At 48.8% G+C, this 19234-nt stretch overlaps 2 protein-coding genes across 2 annotated transcripts; both read right to left on the reverse strand.

The window, feature by feature from the left end:
* Positions 1–1797: 1797 nt before the first annotated feature.
* On the reverse strand, positions 1798–11774 carry LOC135082431 (zinc finger protein 48-like). Its single transcript, XM_063977226.1, has 12 exons — positions 11400–11774; positions 9604–9740; positions 8277–8525; positions 6882–7251; positions 6695–6838; positions 6331–6477; positions 5768–5926; positions 5473–5649; positions 5294–5440; positions 5091–5219; positions 4584–4730; positions 1798–3652 (listed from the first exon to the last, which is right to left on the reverse strand). The coding sequence occupies exons 2-12, from the start codon at positions 9723–9725 to the stop codon at positions 3038–3040; spliced, it is 2406 nt and encodes an 801-aa protein (XP_063833296.1). The 5' UTR covers positions 9726–9740; positions 11400–11774; the 3' UTR covers positions 1798–3037.
* A 26-nt stretch (positions 11775–11800) lies between these two features.
* LOC135082110 (uncharacterized) lies at positions 11801–18695 on the reverse strand. Its single transcript, XM_063976859.1, has 6 exons — positions 18568–18695; positions 15950–17905; positions 15146–15426; positions 14095–14273; positions 13102–13333; positions 11801–12110 (listed from the first exon to the last, which is right to left on the reverse strand). The coding sequence occupies exons 1-6, from the start codon at positions 18685–18687 to the stop codon at positions 11816–11818; spliced, it is 3063 nt and encodes a 1020-aa protein (XP_063832929.1). The 5' UTR covers positions 18688–18695; the 3' UTR covers positions 11801–11815.
* Between the last annotated feature and the right edge of the window lie 539 nt (positions 18696–19234).

Here is a 19234-nt window from a genome sequence, read left to right on the forward strand (position 1 = left end):
GTATTAACGAAAATAATTACACACAGCACTAGAGTCGTATCGGAACTGAGTGAACCAAAGGTCTTGCAATAGGAACGTCCGACCCGAGTGATAGTTGAACACAGACTGCCTAGTACTGCTGTACTGTACTGTAAAGTTTCATCAAAATCTGTTCAGTGGTTTTTGCGTGAAAGTGTAACAAACATCCAGACATCCACACAAACTTTCGTATTTATAATATTAGTAAGACTAGTAAAAAGTAAGATAGTAAGATGAATTATTTTAGTTATTTGTTTACTTATAATAATATTTATTTATTTATTTCTTAGCTCTGTCTGATAATGGATCTGGAGGAAATGCAATGGCCACCTCCGTAACAAAACAATAGAACCATATGGAGTTTGGGCTTGTGTGATTCGCCTTGACGAATATTTCGTATCCAGGGTCCGATGATGGAGCTGTAAGGGGGCAGATTTTTTTTTTCACTATGTGACTGTCTTTATTTTGTACTTAATATTATATTTTACATATTATACCTATTCGTGTTTCATTATTCGTATCCAGGGTCCGATGATGGAGCTGTAAGGGGGCAGATTTATTTTTCACTATGTGACTGTCTTTATTTTGTACTTAATATATATTTTACATATTATACCTATTCGTGTTTCATTATGAATCGAAATATAAAAGACTTAATAAACTCTATTAAAAATTTAAATTAATTAATCAAGTTTGAATACCTCATTCTACCTTAAAATTAATAACTTAAATCAAGTCTTAATACGGTCACGGCTCAAGATTTTTTTGTCCATTTCAGCGTTCTTTTTACTCTTTTGACGTTGCGTTGACAGCTTTTACCTAAATTCGCGCGGAACTTTTTTGTGAAATGGCTCTTAATTGATATTATCACTAGCCACATTAATCACATAATTAGTAAAATTAGTTCGTCTGAAAAAACCTCCCATTAAAAATAAATAAAAATGCAATTTTGCGATTGCGTCCCCGATCCGAGATAAGAAGGTTACTTAAATGTCCTATTTATTTTTTTGCCTGAACTTTACCCCATATTATAAAAGATACAAAAATAAAATAAAAACATAACCCTCCTTCTGACGCAGTCGGGTAGGTTCATCAATTTAAGTTTAATAGATTGATTACAACTGGAGAGCTTTATACATTTGCAAAAAATACGCTTTCGATTCACTATTCTACTCCAATCACCCAGTTAGTCCCATCACAGCACTTTTCTTGTTCCCCGATCCCGGAGCATCAATAGGGATTCCGCAAATTGGTAGGGAGAGCACTTTAAAGTCAGCCAGATTCCAATTGGGCCGACACGTATTTCCCATTTGCCTTTCCTAGTGCATTCGTGATTTCTACTCTGTTTCTACTGACTGACAAAAAATGTAGGTAGGTAGGTATGTAATCCTAAAAGTGATTTTGAAAAAATATCTGGCTTTTCCTGGGATTTTATGTGCTTTGAATTTTGTGTTTAAATTTTTGCCATTTCCCACGCTTTTTTAGCCTAGGCGCAGACCACAGATTTTTTTGTCGGCCGATAGTTGGGTCCGGGGGTCCGGGGCTGTAATCAGTATGGACAATGTATGGAAGTGCGCACATAACCGCACATTACACCGATTTAATTGCCATTTGTTTTAAGCTAGGTACTGTTTTTAAAAAAATTAATAGCTTGTGTTGTTGTAGTGTTCGTTTATTTAAATGTCCTATTTTGTTGCAATTTTGTCGAGGGTAACAATAGTGTACCTAAAATAGGAGATAAAGGAAAACCGTTTTCTGGCTAAAAATAAAAGACGTAAATAATCGTGAAAAAATTTAATAGTCTGGAAGAGACTTTGGCGTAAACTAATGACTAAACAATGAGAATTTCCATACAAGTCTAATAAACGTTACAACAAATCAGTACGGGACCATCCTGGTCCTTCCACGCGCGATACAAACTCAATTGCTGCAAAAATTACATAAATTGATGATAAGGTTAATAATATGGTATGTGAACAGTTATTAGTATTTTTAACTAATACATAAAAGCACTTACACTGGTAATATAAGTTACATTGAATATGTAGATGATGGCACATCAAGCTTCATTCTAGCACCATAGTGCAGTTGTATACAACAAATTGTTACTTCTGAAACACCTCAAAGATTAAAATTACCTAGTAAATTACCTATAACTGTGAAAAAGAACAAATTAAAGTCTAACTTGTATAGTAAATAGGAAAATCATTATAGGAACTTGTTTAGATTTTTTTAACAATTGGTCAAGTAAGAACTATTTTCAGACTTGACTAATTGTCAACAATCAAATTAATTAGATTATTCTTGCAACACTTGAGTTTTATGGCGTACCACGAAACACTCATTCTGGTCATAAACATTAGATCTATGTTCGAAAACAACTTACAAAATAAATACAAATTGTATAGGACAATTACAGCGTATTTATAACTAATAAACTAAAAAATTAAGTCAACTTACTGCGCCATATTGAACTGGCATAGATGTCTTTTGGTTAAGCTAAATTTTTCTCATTTCAATAGAGTTAACTATATTTTTGCCTAATCTAACAAAATACTAGAAGTGTTCATGTATTATGACACAAAAAAAATCAGAATCATAGAGATATTTTAACAAAAAAAAAAACAAATGCCGCCGACCCTATTTCAATACAATCACTATTTAAACCTACAACTAGAAATATTTGAAAGCACTATGTTGGATTGTGTGTAAACAGACAAATCGTTCTTAGCACTATATCTATCTACTTATAAATTCAGACATTAAAAACAGTTTAACTGTGAATCGAATCTAACTAAATTCTAGGATATACACGATATTTATACTTTAGACACATACATTAATAATACTTCAAATATACAACTGGTATGCGAATATAAACTTTGAATACAAATTGACATTACACAGATGTGTATACATAATCCAACACACCGCTATAATAATGTTAAAAAATCACAGATTTTCGCCATGTCATGGCTAGTTTTACATCACTCACTTTCACTGATCAATTTAAAAACACTCACTGATGAGTGGGTTTCTTTTCCAAATCCTCAACAATCACTCGGGGGTTAATTTCGATGATCTCACTCAATTTCTTCATGGTAAATGGCACCATGGTATTACAGAACGACATAAGAGTGGTGACGTTCTCGTAATTTTCTATCGGGGTCGGTTTGGTACCGTAGTACGAGTATTCCTCCACGTCAGACTCGTCGTAGTAGAAGAACGGTAGTTTGGTGGTAGATTTCTTTGCGACGGTTTGCGCGGGTAGTTTTGTGGTGGATTTCTTGGCGACTTTCTTGGGGGGTTCGTCGTCGTCCAGCTTAGCTATAAAGCTGAGTTGCAGTTCTTCTTTGATTGCAGGGGGTAGGTCAGGGTGTGCGGTTTTGTTGTGCAGCGCCATCTCTCGGTAGGTGGCCGCGCAGTTGTTGCAGTAGAGGCAGCGGCGCACGTCGGCGAGCATTCGGTAGGTGGCGAGCGCGCGCGGCTGGCCGGCGTGCTCGCGAGCGGCGTGCTCGCGGCCCTCGGCGGCGCTCGCGTGCCGCGTGCCGCACGTCGTGCACTTGATAACGGTTGCGGTCTTGGGCACGACCATGTGGTTGGGGTGCGAGAGACGGTGAATGTCGGCGGATATCTGCAAAATGCATCAATTAGTAAGTTAGTTAAACTTGAAATTCAAGTACCGATATTACGAAAAAAGCCAAATTGGAAGTTTAGATTTTTTTTTTTCGAAATTAAGTACTAATTCTCACGTTGTAAATAATAAGGACATTTGTCTTTGCCTTCGCTTTTCTATTCCAGATGTCGTCTGAGTCAGGATCAGTCTCTTTGTGAAGACGACTGCACATCCTATATCAAGTACGACGCACAGTCGCGACAGAAATATAATTACGAGCTAGGGGGCCATGAGCGAGAGGCCATGAGCTGGGGGCCAAGAGCGGGGGCACGAGCGTGGGGGGGAGCACGAGCGGGGTCCACGATCTAGGTGGGCCCACGGTCTGGGGGGCCACGAGCGGGGGCCACGAGCTGGGGGGCCACGTTCTCACCTGCGACAGGCACTTTGTTCCTGTTCTCCTGGTAGCCGGTCCACAGGCTGGGGGTCTCACCTGCGACAGGCCCTCGTTGCAGGTCAGGCAGCGAGCGCCGCGGGGCTCCAGGGTTGGTCAACGGGCTGGGGGGGGCATGAGTTGGGGGGCCACGAGCGGGGCGGGGGGGAGCACGAGCGGGGGGCCACGAGCTAGGGGGTCAAAAGCGGGGGGCCACTAGCTCGGGGCCACGAGCTAGGTGGGCCCACGGTCTGGGGGCCACGAGCGGGGGCCACCAGCTGGGGGGCCACGAGCGGGGGCCACCAGCTGGGGGGCCACGAGCGGGGTGCCACGAGCTGGGGGGCCACGTTCTCACCTGCGACAGGCCCTCGTTGCAGGCCAGGCAGGCCACGAGCGGGGGGCCACGAGCTAGGGGGCCAAGAGCGGGGGGCACGCGCTGGGGGGCCACGAGCTGGGGGCCACGATCGGGGGCCACGATCGGGGGCCACGATCGGGGGCCACGGAGGGCCACGTTCTCACCTGCGACAGGCCCTCGTTGCAGGCCAGGCAAGCCAGCGGTGCAGGGCTCCAGGGCTGGTCCACGGGCTGCGGCGGCAGCGTGGTGGGCCGCACGAGGAGCAGCGGGTTGTGCCCGCGGTGCGACACGCGCACTTTGTTCCTGTTCTCCTGGTAGCCGGTCCACAGGCTGGGGGTCTCACCTGCGACAGGCCCTCGTTGCAAGCAAGGCAGGCGAGCGGCGCAGGGCTCCAGGGCTGGTCAACGGGCTGGGGGGGCCACGAGCGGGGGGGGGGGGGGGGCACGAGCTAGGGGGCCACTAGCTGGGGGCCACGAGCTAGGGGGCCATGAGGGGGGCCATGAGGGGGGCCACGAGCTAGGGGGCCACTGGCTGGGGGCCAAGAGGAGGGGCCACAAGCTAGGGGGCCAAGAGGTGGGGCCACGAGCTGGGTGGGCCCATGGTCTGGGGGGGGGGGGCACGAGCTGGGGGGCCACGAGCGGGGGCCACGAGCGGGGGGGCCACGTTCTCACCTGCGACAGGCCCTCGTTGCAGGCCAGGCAGGCGAGCGGCGCAGGGCTCCAGGGCTGGTCGACGGGCTGGGGGGGGCCATGAGCTGGGGGCCACGAGCTGGGGGCCCACGAGCTGGGTGGGCCCATGGTCTGGGGGGGGCACGAGCTGGGGGGGGCACGAGCTGGGGGGCCACGAGCGGGGGCCAAGGGGGCCACGTTCTCACCTGCGACAGGCCCTCGTTGCAGGCCAGACAAGCCAGCGGCGCAGGGCTCCAGGGCTGGTCCACGGGCTGCGGCGGCAGCGTGGTGGGCCGCACGAGGAGCAGCGGGTTGTGGCCGCGGTGCGACGCGCGCACTTTGTTCCTGTTCTCCTGGTAGCTGGTCCACAGGCTGGGGGTCTCACCTGCGACAGGCCAGGCAGGCGAGCGGCGCAGGGCTCCAGGGCTGGTCGACGGGCTGGGGGGGGCACGAGCTGGGGGGCCACGAGCGGGCGGGGGGCACGAGCTAGGGGCCAAGAGCGAGGGGCCACGAGCTTGGGGGCCACGAGCTGGGTGGGCCCGCGGTCTTGGGAGGGCACGAGCTGGGGGGCCACGAGCGAGGTGGGGCACGAGCTAGGGGGCCACGAGCTTGGGGGGGCACTAGCTGGGGGCCATGAGCTGGGGGCCACGAGCGGGGGCCACGGGGGGCCACGTTCTCACCTGCGACAGGCCCTCGTTGCAGGCCAGGCAAGCCAGCGGCGCAGGGCTCCAGGGCTGGTCAACAGGCTGCGGCGGCAGCGTGGTGGGCCGCACGAGGAGCAGCGGGTTGTGCCCGCGGTGCGACGCGCGTACTTTGTTCCTGTTCTCCTGGTAGCCGGTCTACAGGCCGGGGGTCTCACCTGCGACAGGCCAGGCAGGCGAGCGGCGCAGGGCTCCAGGACTGGTCGACGGGCTAGGGGGGGCACGAGTTGGGGGGCCACGAGCTGGGGGCCATGAGCTAGGGGGCCAAGAGCGAAGGGCCACGAGCCGGGGGCCAAGAGACAGGGGCCACGAACTGGGGGGCCACGAGATGGGGGCCACGAGCAAGGGGGCCACGAGCTAGGGGGCCAAGAGCGAGGCGCCACGAGCTGGGGGCCACGAGCTAGGGGGCCAAGAACGAAGGGCCACGATCCGGGGGCCAAGAGACAGGGGCCACGAGCTAGGGGGCCAAGAGCGGGGGCCACGAGCTAGGGGGTCAAGACCGGGGCGCACGAGCTGGGGGCCACGGGGGGCCACGTTCTCACCTGCGACAGGCCCTCGTTGCAGGCCAGACAAGCCAGCGGCGCAGGGCTCCAGGGCTGGTCCACGGGCTGCGGCGGCAGCGTGGTGGGCCGCACGAGGAGCAGCGGGTTGTGCCCGCGGTGCGACGCGCGCACTTTGTTCCTGTTCTCCTGGTAGCCGGTCCACAGGCTGGGGGTCTCACCTGCGACAGGCCCTCGTTGCAGGCCAGGCAAGCCAGCGGCGCCGGGCTCCAGGGCTGGTCGACGGGCTGGGGGGGCACGAGCGTGGGGGGGGGCACGAGCGTGGGGGGGGCACGAGCTGGGTGGGCCGACGGTATTGGGGGGGGCACGAGCTGGGGGGCCACGAGCTGGGGGGCCACGTTCTCACCTGCGACAGGCCCTCGTTGCAGGCCAGACAAGCCAGCGGCGCAGGGCTCCAGGGCTGGTCCACCGGCTGCGGCGGCAGCGTGGTGGGCCGCACGAGGAGCAGCGGGTTGTGCCCGCGGTGCGACGCGCGCACTTTGTTCCTGTTCTGGTAGCCGGTCCACAGGCCGGGGGTCTCACCTGTGACAGGCCCTCGTTGCAGGCCAGGCAAGCCAGCGGCGCAGGGCTCCAGGGCTGGTCCACCGGCTGCGGCGGCAGCGTGGTGGGCCGCACGAGGAGCAGCGGGTTGTGCCCGCGGTGCGACGCGCGCACTTTGTTCCTGTTCTGGTAGCCGGTCCACAGGCCGGGGGTCTCACCTGTGACAGGCCCTCGTTGCAGGCCAGGCAAGCCAGCGGCGCAGGGCTCCAGGGCTGGTCCACCGGCTGCGGCGGCAGCGTGGTGGGCCGCACGAGGAGCAGCGGGTTGTGCCCGCGGTGCGCGGCGGCGGCGTGCGCGCGCACTTTGTTCCTGTTCTCTTGGAAGCCACACGCGGTGCACGTGTATGGCTTCACTCGGTAGTGGCTGGAAAGGTAGAGACAAAGATATAGGGTAAACTGCCAGTCATTGGACACTTAAGAAAGTTATTGGCACGGTAATACTATCTAATTGGACAGTTATTTACTGAATTAAAAATAGCATTTCTATTTCAACAACTGAGAGATTCCGACTGATGGAGATATAACTTTTAAAAAAAATAAAACCGACTTCAAATGCGTGAACACAAAAAAAAACTAAAAATTAAAAATATTGCGTATAAAAAAGTTCATCCCCAATTTTTCACCCTTGGGGGTGAAATATTTTCTTCAAATTCGCATGAAACCACCCTTTTGATAATACCTATTCAACAAAAAAATAATCAGTCAAATTGATTTATAATCGGCGGAGATATTGCGTATAAAAAAGTTCATCCCCAATTTTCCACCCTTGGGGGTTGTTTTTTCTATTATTAAATTTAAATGGGACCACCCTTGAGGTATTACCTATACGCCGAAAAAAGATTTGTTCAAATCGGTTCATAATTGGCGGAGTTATCGCGTAACAAACATAGAAAAAAAAAAAAAAAACATACGGGTCGAATTGAGAACCTCCTCCTTTTTTGAAGTCGGTTGAAAAGGGCGTTTTTTTGAAGGAATATTCATTTTAAGAAAATTCAAAGGTTGTTTTGTCCAATGACTGGCAGCGTCCAATGACTGTCGGTTTACCCTAGTCAAAGATTTATTCGCCGAGACAGAGTAATATAAATGTTACAATAAATACAGTGCAGCTTATCTCACCAGCTACAGAACAGTGCTACGAGACGTGCAAGTATTTTACTATCCCGTGCTGTATTTTCTAGTCAGACGTATAACGATGGTTGTGAACTTCCGACCATAGTTATCCTATTGAAATACTAATTTTTACTCCAACAACACCTGGAAAGACCTAGTTACCCGGAAATCCCTCAAGTACCAGCGATTTGAGATACAATAAAAATCAATTATTAATGCGGTCCCATGCAACCACTTAAGGTTCCACGAGCTAGATAAAAATGAAATATTGAATATTACCTGCAAATATGATCTCTCAGCACATGACTGTATTTGGTGGTCATGTCGCAAAACGGGCACTGTCCGCCCGCCGCGGCGCCGGTGCGCTTCTTGGCCACGCCCTGTCCTGAGGGGGCGGGGCCAGCGGACGAGGGGGCGGGGCCAGTGGAGGCGGGGCCGGGCTCGTCGATCACGAGGCGATCGTCGTCGCTGTCGGTGCTGTGAGGCCGCTTGCGGGACACTGGAGGAGCGGTCGGTGGTGGCGGGTTCCTGGAAATAGTGTGGATAAGTATTATTAGTGTAGGCGAAGTATTTATCAATTTCCATTGAAAGATGTTCACTAGTAGACATCACCTGAATTTGATCACCCAGGTGATCAAAATGAACTCCAGGCGACACTTTGGTGTCTTTTGATCACCCACGGATAAAATCACCTAAAGTCTGTTCGCCGAGAGTTGATAAATATTATGAAATGTCTTGCAATAGCGACTGTCGCTCAATTATCGCATTCTGTATGGCGGGCGTCGTTTGTCACAACGCGCACTGAGTACCATGGTACGAGCCACGCAGCTGTCGTCAAGCGCCCCGGCCGGCGGGCCGCAATGTGTGAAACGCAATGTGTGAAACGGAATAGAATTTTATTTTACTTATGACCGAAATGAATGGTATGACAGTGGTAGGGCTTTGCCCAACATTGGGATACACTATAAGCCACTTGATAATAATGAAATACTTTTTATCCAACACAGTCATGGACGCCACGTGTTTGATCCGTATCCCCACGTATGCCCTAACCGGAATAATTCCCGTAAATTTAAAAGAGATATTAATGATAATCTACCAACATTTTCATTATATCGACAAAAATAATTAGCGGGCCACAATTTATAATGAGTTTAGAACCTCTGATATTTAATTTTTTTTATCAACTCTCGGCGAACAGACTTTAGGTGATCAAATCGGGCTTCTTATCAAAGTGGAATAGACCAAATTGGAGGGTCGTGCTCCTTCAGTGGAGACCAAATGACCTGACGAATATTGATTTTAGTATGTGAAATGCAATTTTAGGGTTAAATTTAGTATCTGAAATGCAACTTTAGGGTTAGATTTATTTTATTTTAATTTTATAGAAAATGTGAATTTTAATGTTGAACTAATTAATTTTCCTCTACAATGTATTTTGTTTTTGGAATGAATAAATGAAATGAAATGACGATGACGTACACACGGCCACACTGTTAGCTATCCATTTCGGATTTTGCTCTCGTTCTCATCAAATGGTGATTCTTTGCGATAGAACGAGATGACATGACAGGCAATGGGTAGTTAATACTGTTGCCGATAGTACCTCGGCGCAGGCTCTTCGGTGGAGACGCTCTCCTCGTAGCGGACGACGAGCAGCGAGTTGTCGGGCGCCGGCTCTGGCGCGGGCTCCGGTGCCGGTGTGTGCGTGATCGGGAGCGACTTCATGCTCAGCTTTTGGACCTGGTAGAAAGAATAAAGTTATGATTAAGATGAACTACACTCGACATCAAATAAATCGCACCTCCCGCGACAAGCACTTTCAACAGTATGCATCCCCACTTCCCACCAATATTGGCACCATTTGAAAGCCTAGTTCTAAGCTTCATTTCATTAAAGGAGAGGTTTTTACCCCAAAAATGTGGCTCTAGAAGGATCCAGAGTCACTTCTTCAAAAAATAGGTAGTTACGCTTGAGCCAACTTTTATGGCTATAAAACTGTTAAGTTGGGATTAATCGCCATCCATCTGTTAAAGAGGACACGTGAGATCATTATTTAATTTTATAACCATAAAAATTGGTCTAATTGATCCCAGAGGTGAGCCCAAAGTGAGGTCTTTTTTCAAGTCACATTTATGGTATATGTTAATCATTTATTAAGAAATTCAATGTGTTTTTCTTTAAGGATATTTATTGGGCTTTCAAATAACACCAATATTGTTGGGGCACCATGATTGTGTCAGAAAAAAATCTTTAAAGTTCGCGTCGCGGAAGGTGCGGTTTATTTGATGTTGAGTATATCCTTATTATGTCACCTGAAATCCTATTATTATATCTAATTTGTAAACCTATATAACTAAAGCGTATTTTTCTGGAAATAAATTTATTCTTATTCTTATGTGAATATTTCTTGAAGACGTAAAGGACTACAGACATAAATATCAACTTCGATATGACTTAGCTGAATCTAAGAATTTTTAGAACGTCGCGTCCCTATTAGAGATCGTATGGTGTATTTGTCGATCGTATCTCGCCTGTCACACATACTAAATAATTATAAAATCAGAACAATAATTTAGCAGCTTTTACAAATAGGTAAATGAACTTGAATTTGAACTTATGTCGTTTAATCGTTGATGTATTTCTCCTGTAATAAATAAAGAGGAAAGGTGACAGAGTTTCTTCTGCCTCATCTCAGCACCAGCCCATGTTAATTCTTCTTGTCGTGTCGACAACAAACCTACATAATGTCAGCCTAAAACTCCGCCACAAGAGTGGTCATATTAATCTCACGACTAGAGTGATGGAAGGGATTCTATATTTGGAACGTGTAGGAAAATGGGCTTACACACTTCTTTTTAATTTGATGTGAGTGAAGCGGATCTGTTAGCGGATATTACCTGCAAGGCAGCGGCGAGCCAAGCGGAGCGGAGCGCAGGGTCGCGTGCCGCTTCGCGCGGGCGCGCGGACTGCCGCGGGTGCGCGCTCTTGCAATGGAACTGTCTCGTGAGAGTGAAGCGGATCTGTTAGCGGAGATTACCTGCAAGGCAGCGGCGAGCCAAGCGGAGCGGAGCGCGGACTGCCGCGGGTGCGCGGTCTTGCAATGGAACTGCGCCTCGTGAGAGTGAAGCGGATCTGTTAGCGGATATTACCTGCAAGGCAGCGGCGAGCCAAGCGGAGCGGAGCGCGGACTGCCGCGGGTGCGCGCTCTTGCAATGGAACTGTCTCGTGAGAGTGAAGCGGATCTGTTAGCGGATATTACCTGCAAATCGGCGGCGAGCCAAGCGGAGCGGAGCGCGGGGTCGCGTGCCGCCTCGCGCGGGCGCGCGGACTGCCGCGGGTGCGCGCTCTTGCAATGGAACTGTCTCGTGAGAGTGAAGCGGATCTGTTAGCGGAGATTACCTGCAAGGCAGCGGCGAGCCAAGCGGAGCGGAGCGCGGGGTCGCGTGCCGCCTCGCGCGGGCGCGCGGACTGCCGCGGGTGCGCGCTCTTGCAATGGAACTGTCTCGTGAGAGTGAAGCGGATCTGTTAGCGGAGATTACCTGCAAGGCAGCGGCGAGCCAAGCGGAGCGGAGCGCGGGGTCGCGTGCCGCCTCGCGCGGGCGCGCGGACTGCCGCGGGTGCGCGCTCTTGCAATGGAACTGTCTCGTGAGAGTGAAGCGGATCTGTTAGCGGAGATTACCTGCAAGGCAGCGGCGAGCCAAGCGGAGCGGAGCGCGGGGTCGCGTGCCGCCTCGCGCGGGCGCGCGGACTGCCGCGGGTGCGCGCTCTTGCAATGGAACTGTCTCGTGAGAGTGAAGCGGATCTGTTAGCGGAGATTACCTGCAAGGCAGCGGCGAGCCAAGCGGAGCGGAGCGCGGGGTCGCGTGCCGCCTCGCGCGGGCGCGCGGACTGCCGCGGGTGCGCGCTCTTGCAATGGAACTGTCTCGTGAGAGTGAAGCGGATCTGTTAGCGGAGATTACCTGCAAGGCAGCGGCGAGCCAAGCGGAGCGGAGCGCGGGGTCGCGTGCCGCCTCGCGCGGGCGCGCGGACTGCCGCGGGTGCGCGCTCTTGCAATGGAACTGCGCCTCGTGGTACGTCTGGAAGGTCACCGCGCAGTGGCTGCAGTGCCATCTGGAAAACGAAATAAATAGATAAGTAAACTTCCTTGGGCATTGTAGACTATAATACTTACTTAATTGATTATTTAAGGTACAGCAACTGATTACAAATCTTGCTACGTAGATTACGTCAAAAAAGGAAAAAATCTTATCCCCCTGCTCCTGCAGTGGATACTAAAAATATCCTGTAGGCCTAAGATGCGCGCCGTGATAACTTTTATCGACGTCAAAATGTATGGGCAAAATCGATAAAATGGTGGGATAACCGCTTATCGCGGCGCGCATCTTAGGCCTACTGATGGTGGTGGTACACAGTGCTATCTAGTTCCAAAAGTAGGTAGGAACGACATCATAACAATCTAAAACACTAATATCCTAATGTTTTAATAAACGCTATGTTATAAAAGAAATGGTTAACAGGATATGCTAGAAATTGTACCTTAATCGTTTGTAGCAAGAAAATGCTGTTAAATTACAATTTACAAAAGCACGTTGCAAACCCCTGTCAAAGACCTATCATGAGATATTTCTAAACAAATTACAGGCTGATACTTAAGCGAACGTTCGTAACAGTTTTAATTCCGAAAACACTTCATGGAGCATAACAATTGACAAGCGAACACAAAGCGATATCGAAATTACAACTATCACGTTTGTAACTTTGTCTAGCGAGGCTGATCAGAGGTGGAATTGTGTAAAGCAATCGTAATCATTTGGCAGTTCATAACTTACGATAAAGTCAGTTAAACAAAGCGTTTGACAGAATAATCGTACGTCAACTTATGAACTGTCAAATGATAACGATTGATATAGTTCCAAAATACTGATCTCTATGCATGACATTGACAGTGGCGCCACCGTCAATACCGGATCGCTGGTTCCGATTTTTGCCATGTTGGAAACCATATAGTTAAACGATGGTAGCGCCCCCCTGTCATTGAGTTTGGTGGGACAGTTCAGCGTGGGTCATCTATACACAATTCCACCTCAGAGCTAAAGCTTACCTAATCTTCGTCAGCTCGCTCTCCAAATGGTCTCTCATGGCGGCCTCATCCTTAATCTTGGTGGAGCACTTGGGGCAGCAGTACATCATGCTGCAGGGCTGGCCGAACGGGCCGAAAGCCTTCTCCAACTCCGTCATGGTCGGTTTCGGCTTCGGCTCTTCGGGCACGGGTGTGTCGGGTTTGGTCGGCTTTGGCGGACGTTCCGTGAGGATCTTCTGCTTGGACAGGTTATCTGTTGAAGGGAGAAAGATTTTAATAAATTGTTGGAAAGTTTTGAGACACTTATGCTTGTTTTGACCATAATTCCCTAATTTTTAAGTAACCCCTATGAAAACAAAATACCTGTTATGTGTTATCATAGCTTAAAAATTAGGTATTAATGGTGAATTGTGTTAATACCAGGCTAAGGTCAGGGTCAGGCCAAGGTTAAGTAAAACTTAAACATGAAAGACACTAGCTGTTGTCCACAGGCCACTAAACGCCTACAAAATCATTATTAGCAATTATACTGAGAAGATAAAATGTGGTGCAAATAATTTGGGCGTTTTCAAACTGATCAAAACAGCGGTCGGCGAGCCGTAAGCGCGGCGGCACCTAGCCGTGGCCGAATCGATACTGATCCTTAGACTCTGTTTTCACCAAGGCGGAGCGGAGCAAGAAATTGAATAACCAGTCAGATTTCATTCTGTTAATTTCATTATCTGAATGAAATTTGATTGGTTATTCAAAACATTTCTGCACTCCGCCCGCCTTTTGGAAGTCGGGCCTTACGTGCTTACGTTAGGTTGACGCCTATTTGACGGCGAGGCGAAAGGTGATACGTTATCGTTGCCTTTTCGTGTTGATATGTGTGCTGCAATCTTAAATCTGCCTAGGAGCGTGGTTCCCCGACCTTCACTAGTTGGGTTTTTATTGGCGCTAGCTTTAGATCCTGGCTACACAGGAGTTGCAGCGTTGGCAACGAGAGGTAGGAATAGTCCCGTGACCACTGACCTTTGTTATTAGCAATGGCCGTTCCCTGGTGCTGTAACAACGCCGCGACCCACTTCTCAACCGCCATGTCGCGGGGCAAAGCCCGAGGCGGCATGTGGCGGCCGCGGTGCTCCGCTGCCACGTGCTCCGCTAGTCCTGCGCCGTGGAACGCGCGGTACGAACACATCGCGCACTCCCATCTGGGGAATTATTGTCTATGAACATCCGGCTCGAAGGACCAATGATAATGTACAGTCGACAGCACATCAAGCTATACATTTTCGTTGCAAAGTCGCCCCTATCGCAACTACGTAAGATACCACAGTGTTTACGTTGACGTGCTGTTGACCGTACTATCGACAACAGTGTTAACTACTATTGCCGGTCATGTCGTCTCGTTCTATCGCAAAGAATCACCATTTGATGAGTGAGAGCAAAAACGGAAATGGATAGTTAACAGTGTGGCCGTGTGTACATTATGGAAGCAATTCAAGCAATAAACATATTCCCCTTTATTACAAAAAAGTTAAACCGGAGAACTGGTTTAAAATGACATTTCTATACTAAATGTCAATTTAAATCAGTTTGAACTCTGGTTGACCAGTCTAACTTTTTGTAATAAGGGGGATTGAGTATTAGGAGAAACTGCCCTGCGTAAAAAAACGATTAAGGTGCTGGTTAGGTTATTTTGTAACCTGGTTACATATTTGTTTACACACACACGTTCGTTTATAGCACATTATTTATGTGCAAACACTAGAACATCTTAGCAAACGTTTTGGTATCATCGAGACAGAATTTAGCTAGCTACTATATTATTTAGAAAAAGCGAAGCGAACACTTTAGCAAAAAATTTAAAGCTATAAAACAAGCCAATTAGTAAAAGCAAAAGCATGTCACATAAAAATATTGTAAAAAAACAAACATCCAATCAATGTTCCAGCAACATTACACTTACTCTCACAGGATTCGAACCCGCAAAGCTAGCTGACGCAAATCTAAAGCCAAGCTCAAATTATTACTATACAAGTGATTTCTTTCGAGCTGAGAATTCTGTTTAAATTATACACACCTCCTATACTTGAGTTCCTCAAACAGATGCGACTGCATAGCCTCTTGGGTGATCTCGACTGTAGAGCATAGCGGACATTTATAGCTCAGGCCATTGGGCTCGCAGAACTGGCCATACTTCCGGCAGAGGGCGTCCAGAGGCTCGTCATCATCAGGGAAGGAATCCGTCAGCTCCTGCTTCACTATGTTCAGGTTTACGGCAGGCAAGGGCGTGGGAGATACCGGCTTTTGAGGCGAGGCGATGAGCTGAGCTAGAGTGAGATCCGATATTTCGGGTTTGACCTGTTGGAGAAAGGCGTTTTTAGTTAGGATTTTCGTGAGAGTATGGTTGAGAAATTAATAATGTGAACTCATAATAAAAACTAGTGTACTCTTTAAGAAAATGATATTATAATAAACTTAATTCATATGGCCAACGATTCGGCATCAGTTGATGAGGTAAATGAATCTTCAAAGAAATGTGTATCAATTTAAACTATCAAATAAATAAATATCCCTGGACATTTTACACTACGCTTCTAGTCCCAAACTACGAAAAGCTTGTACTATGGGTACTAGACAACGGATATAATCATACTTATATACTTTTTTTTTAAATACATACATATTATTATACATAGTAAATAATACATAAATTAATAAATATAGCCTATGATAATTTAACAAAATCTACTTATCTATTACTTGATTGGCATTCAAGGTCGAGCTTCAAAGATATTGTATAGTTTTAGTTTACTTTTAAGAAAAAGAGCAAAAACTAAGGTCGCAAGAAACTACAAAACACTAAAACAAAAGGTCCACTAACCTCGGTCTCAGCCTGCGTAATGCCGGCGCCTAGCCGCTGGCGCTGCCAACGCGGCGTGCCATCCGGTTCATCCGGCACCGCGCCTTCCTGGTAGAACATATGCACCACCTCCTCCGTCCTCCCAGGGTGAGAGTTCCCCTGGTGCTTCTGAACCGTCTCCAGGGACGACGCCTTGAACGGACAACACCCACACTTGTACTGCATCTTAGACTGATGATGCTTCCCGCAATGTTCCACAATCGCTGGCCGTAATAAACTCTTAAACGGACACAGTCCACACTGCCACAGTTTCAAGTCCATTCGTTGGCTGCCTGTTTGCTGGCTGCTTGTTTCCACCTCCTCCCGAATCACAATAAACCTCCCGGTTCTACTGTGCACGGTGCTAAGATGCGTCGTCACCGAATCCCTCTTGTAATGGCAGTACATACACGCGGAACACCCGTACAGAGTTGACGATTCGTGCATTTTTAGATGCTCCATGATGCGCTCAAACGTTAGCGGACGCGCATCGAATAGATTACGTGAGCAATGCACGCAGTGGAACTGAAGTAGAGTGGAGTGGAGAGTGTTCCAGTGGCGGTTAAACATGGCTTCATCGAGTGAAATGTACGAGCAGTCTTTGGCGCCGCACGCGTATCTCTGTCTTTCTGGGACATATTTGGGGTATTTCTCAGCTTCTTCCGGCGTTATTTGAGAGGTTACTGTCGTTGGAGTCTTCTCAGGGCCACGGGTGACGATAGAGCTGGAGGCCAGGTTGACCATCTTGTCAAAATGCATCTCATTGGTTTCTAAATGCGGGACAGGGTTGACGGGTGCAGTGTTCGGCGCGGGCTGCTGCTGCGCGTGCAATTGTAGATGCCGCACCATATTCAGGCGCACTTTGGTGCTGAATTCGCACTCGGAGCAATGCACCGCTTCGTCGAGAATCGGGTTGATGGGTAACTGATTTACATCTTGAGGTCCATAGCGCTTCTTCGCAGGAGGTTCGCCACCAGTTCCGCTAATTTTCCTCTTCGGTGCTTGCTTGTCAGTTTTATCCGCAGATCCTGGCTTCGGCCCAGGCTTTTCAGGAGCCAGCGGTACGATAGTATACATGAACCTCTGGTTCTGCAGTTTGTTGCTGCTGACCATCATCTTGGAGATCTTGTGAGCGAGCTTCATGTGTCTCTTCGCGAGGTTTATGGCGGTGAACCTTTCTTTGCAGACGCCGCAGAGGCTGGCCTGTTCGCCGTCATGGTCGCGTACGTAGTGGTAAACCAGATCGTCTCTGTTGAGGACTTCTTTAGGGCAGTGGGGGCACTTCACGACTCCGATCACGAAGCAGTTGTTGGTGTGGCGCTTGAAGCCCCCGCTGTTTTTGAACGCTACGAAGCATTTGGGGCAAGTGAAGAGTTCTTTTTGGGAGATTTTGGCGAAGGGAGAGGGGCGGGGGGAGGGCGATACGCGCGTGGGCGTGGCTTCTTCTTCTGAGAGGTCGATGACGTGTGACGCCGGCTCGTGATCCTCATCGTCGCTATCGAGGCAGTACACGACATCTCCGGATAAGTCTTTAGAAGGCGTTGGGAGTTCTTCTGGTTCCGTTTTGAGGATCGGGGTCTTCATTCGGCTGCGTTCTTCTTCTAGACTGGTAGGTGTGGGCGTTTGTTCTGGTTGAGTTTCGACGGGCGTCGGTTCTGGCTCCGGTTCAGGTTCTGGTGGAGTGATCCTGGTGATGACAGCCTGAGTCACGGGTTCTTCTTCAGGCGGCGAGGGCGCAGCGGTGGGCTGTACAGGCGTCATGGTGGCCATGCTTTCCATCATCTGCTGCGTTGTTCCAATAAGCTTCTCCAACTCGATGGACCTTTCTGCCTCCCTGACCGGGTTGTCCACTTTGCCTGAAGGTGTAATTTCTTCGACGGGAGCTTTGGACTTGTTGAATGACACTTGCGGTAGCACTCTGTATTCTTCTGATCCGTCCTGAAATGAAGAAAAAATATTTGAATAAATTGATTGTTTTAATGTCATTTTTCATTAAGATGTCTTCGAGGCCTTTGTCCAGCAGTGGACGTCATTTGGCTGAAACGAACGAACGAATGTCATTTATGAATAATAAATATGTTTTATTCATTTATGAATGTATCTAGAAAACAAACATTCATTATTTACACAGTAAAATCAGTTCAGTAGTTTTAACTCCAAAGAGTAACAAACATGTATCCATTCTCGTAAACTATTGCATTTATAAATAGGTATTCGTATGGTAAATAAGATCATGGGAAGCACCTGGGCGCAGGTAGCTTAGGACCGGTCGTTGTGGACGTTCTTTGCACAGCAGTGATGTCATACTACATCAAGTTGGAACGAAACAAAACTTCAACGACAAAAAATCGCTGAATTGCGATCCTATCGAGTAATCGTTCTATCGAAATGAGCCTTGTGAATACGGATTTAGAACTGTTTTTCAATAGGTCGACTTCTAAACGTCAACGAGATTTTGACTGTGTCAAAATACGTGAATTAGGCCACAAAGCACGTGACTGGTAATTTTGAGCTCGTGGCTTTCGTGGCTCAGTAGCTCGCCAGCGGACGCCTTGCTGTTTATAACTTCACAGTAGCTTTTAACATAGTATGATAAGTACCTTCTTAGTGATCATCCGGACGTACGCCGCGGGCGGCTTGTCAGGATGCTTGGCAGACGAATGTGCGAGCAACTGCGCCTCGTTGTCGGCGCCGTGGACGCACCACGTGCACTGGTACATGTTGAGCTCGTGGCTCTTGTAGCTCAGTAGCTCGCAGCTCATGTAGCTCAGTAGCTAGCTCGCAGCTCATGTAGCTCAATAGCTCGCAGCTCATGTAGCTCAGTAGCTCGTCAGCTGACGCCTTGATCTTTATGACACTAGTATAATAAATAACTCGTACCTTCTTAGTGATCATCCGGACGTACGCGGCGGGCGGCTTGTCGGGATGCTTGGCAGACGAATGCGCGAGCAACTGCGCCTCGTTGTCGGCGCCGTGGACGCACCACGTGCACTCATATACTGAGCTCGTGGCTCGTGTAGCTCAGTAGCTCACAGCTCTTGTAGCTCAGTAGCTCGCAGCTCATGTAGCTCAGTAGCTCGCAGCTCATGTAGCTCAGTAGCTCGCAGCTCATGTAGCTCAGTAGCTCGCAGCTCATGTAGCTCAGTAGCTCGCAGCTCATGTAGCTCAGTAGCTCGCAGCTCATGTAGCTTAGTAGCTCGCAGCTCATGTAGCTCAGTAGCTCACAGCTCATGTAGCTCAGTAGCTCGCAGCTCATGTAGCTCAGTA

This window comes from Ostrinia nubilalis, chromosome 21, assembly GCF_963855985.1.
Source record: "Ostrinia nubilalis chromosome 21, ilOstNubi1.1, whole genome shotgun sequence".
Taxonomy (NCBI): Eukaryota; Metazoa; Arthropoda; class Insecta; order Lepidoptera; family Crambidae; genus Ostrinia; species Ostrinia nubilalis.

What these genes read in the sequence shown, in the direction of transcription:
- LOC135082431 (XM_063977226.1), bottom strand. Translation starts at nt 9,725, where the DNA reads ATGAAGTCGCTCCCGATCACGCACACACCGGCACCGGAGCCCGCGCCA. An exon ending in GCAACGAGGGCCTGTCGCAG is followed by an intron (nt 6,478 to 6,694) that starts GTGAGAACGTGG and finishes ACCGGCTACCAG; the next exon opens with GAGAACAGGAACAAAGTGCG. An exon ending in GCAACGAGGGCCTGTCGCAG is followed by an intron (nt 5,927 to 6,330) that starts GTGAGAACGTGG and finishes CCCGGCCTGTAG; the next exon opens with ACCGGCTACCAGGAGAACAG.
- LOC135082110 (XM_063976859.1), bottom strand. Translation starts at nt 18,687, where the DNA reads ATGTACCAGTGCACGTGGTGCGTCCACGGCGCCGACAACGAGGCGCAG. An exon ending in TCCGGATGATCACTAAGAAG is followed by an intron (nt 17,906 to 18,567) that starts GTACTTATCATA and finishes TCTTCATTTCAG; the next exon opens with GACGGATCAGAAGAATACAG. An exon ending in GGCCATTGCTAATAACAAAG is followed by an intron (nt 13,334 to 14,094) that starts GTCAGTGGTCAC and finishes TCCCTTCAACAG; the next exon opens with ATAACCTGTCCAAGCAGAAG.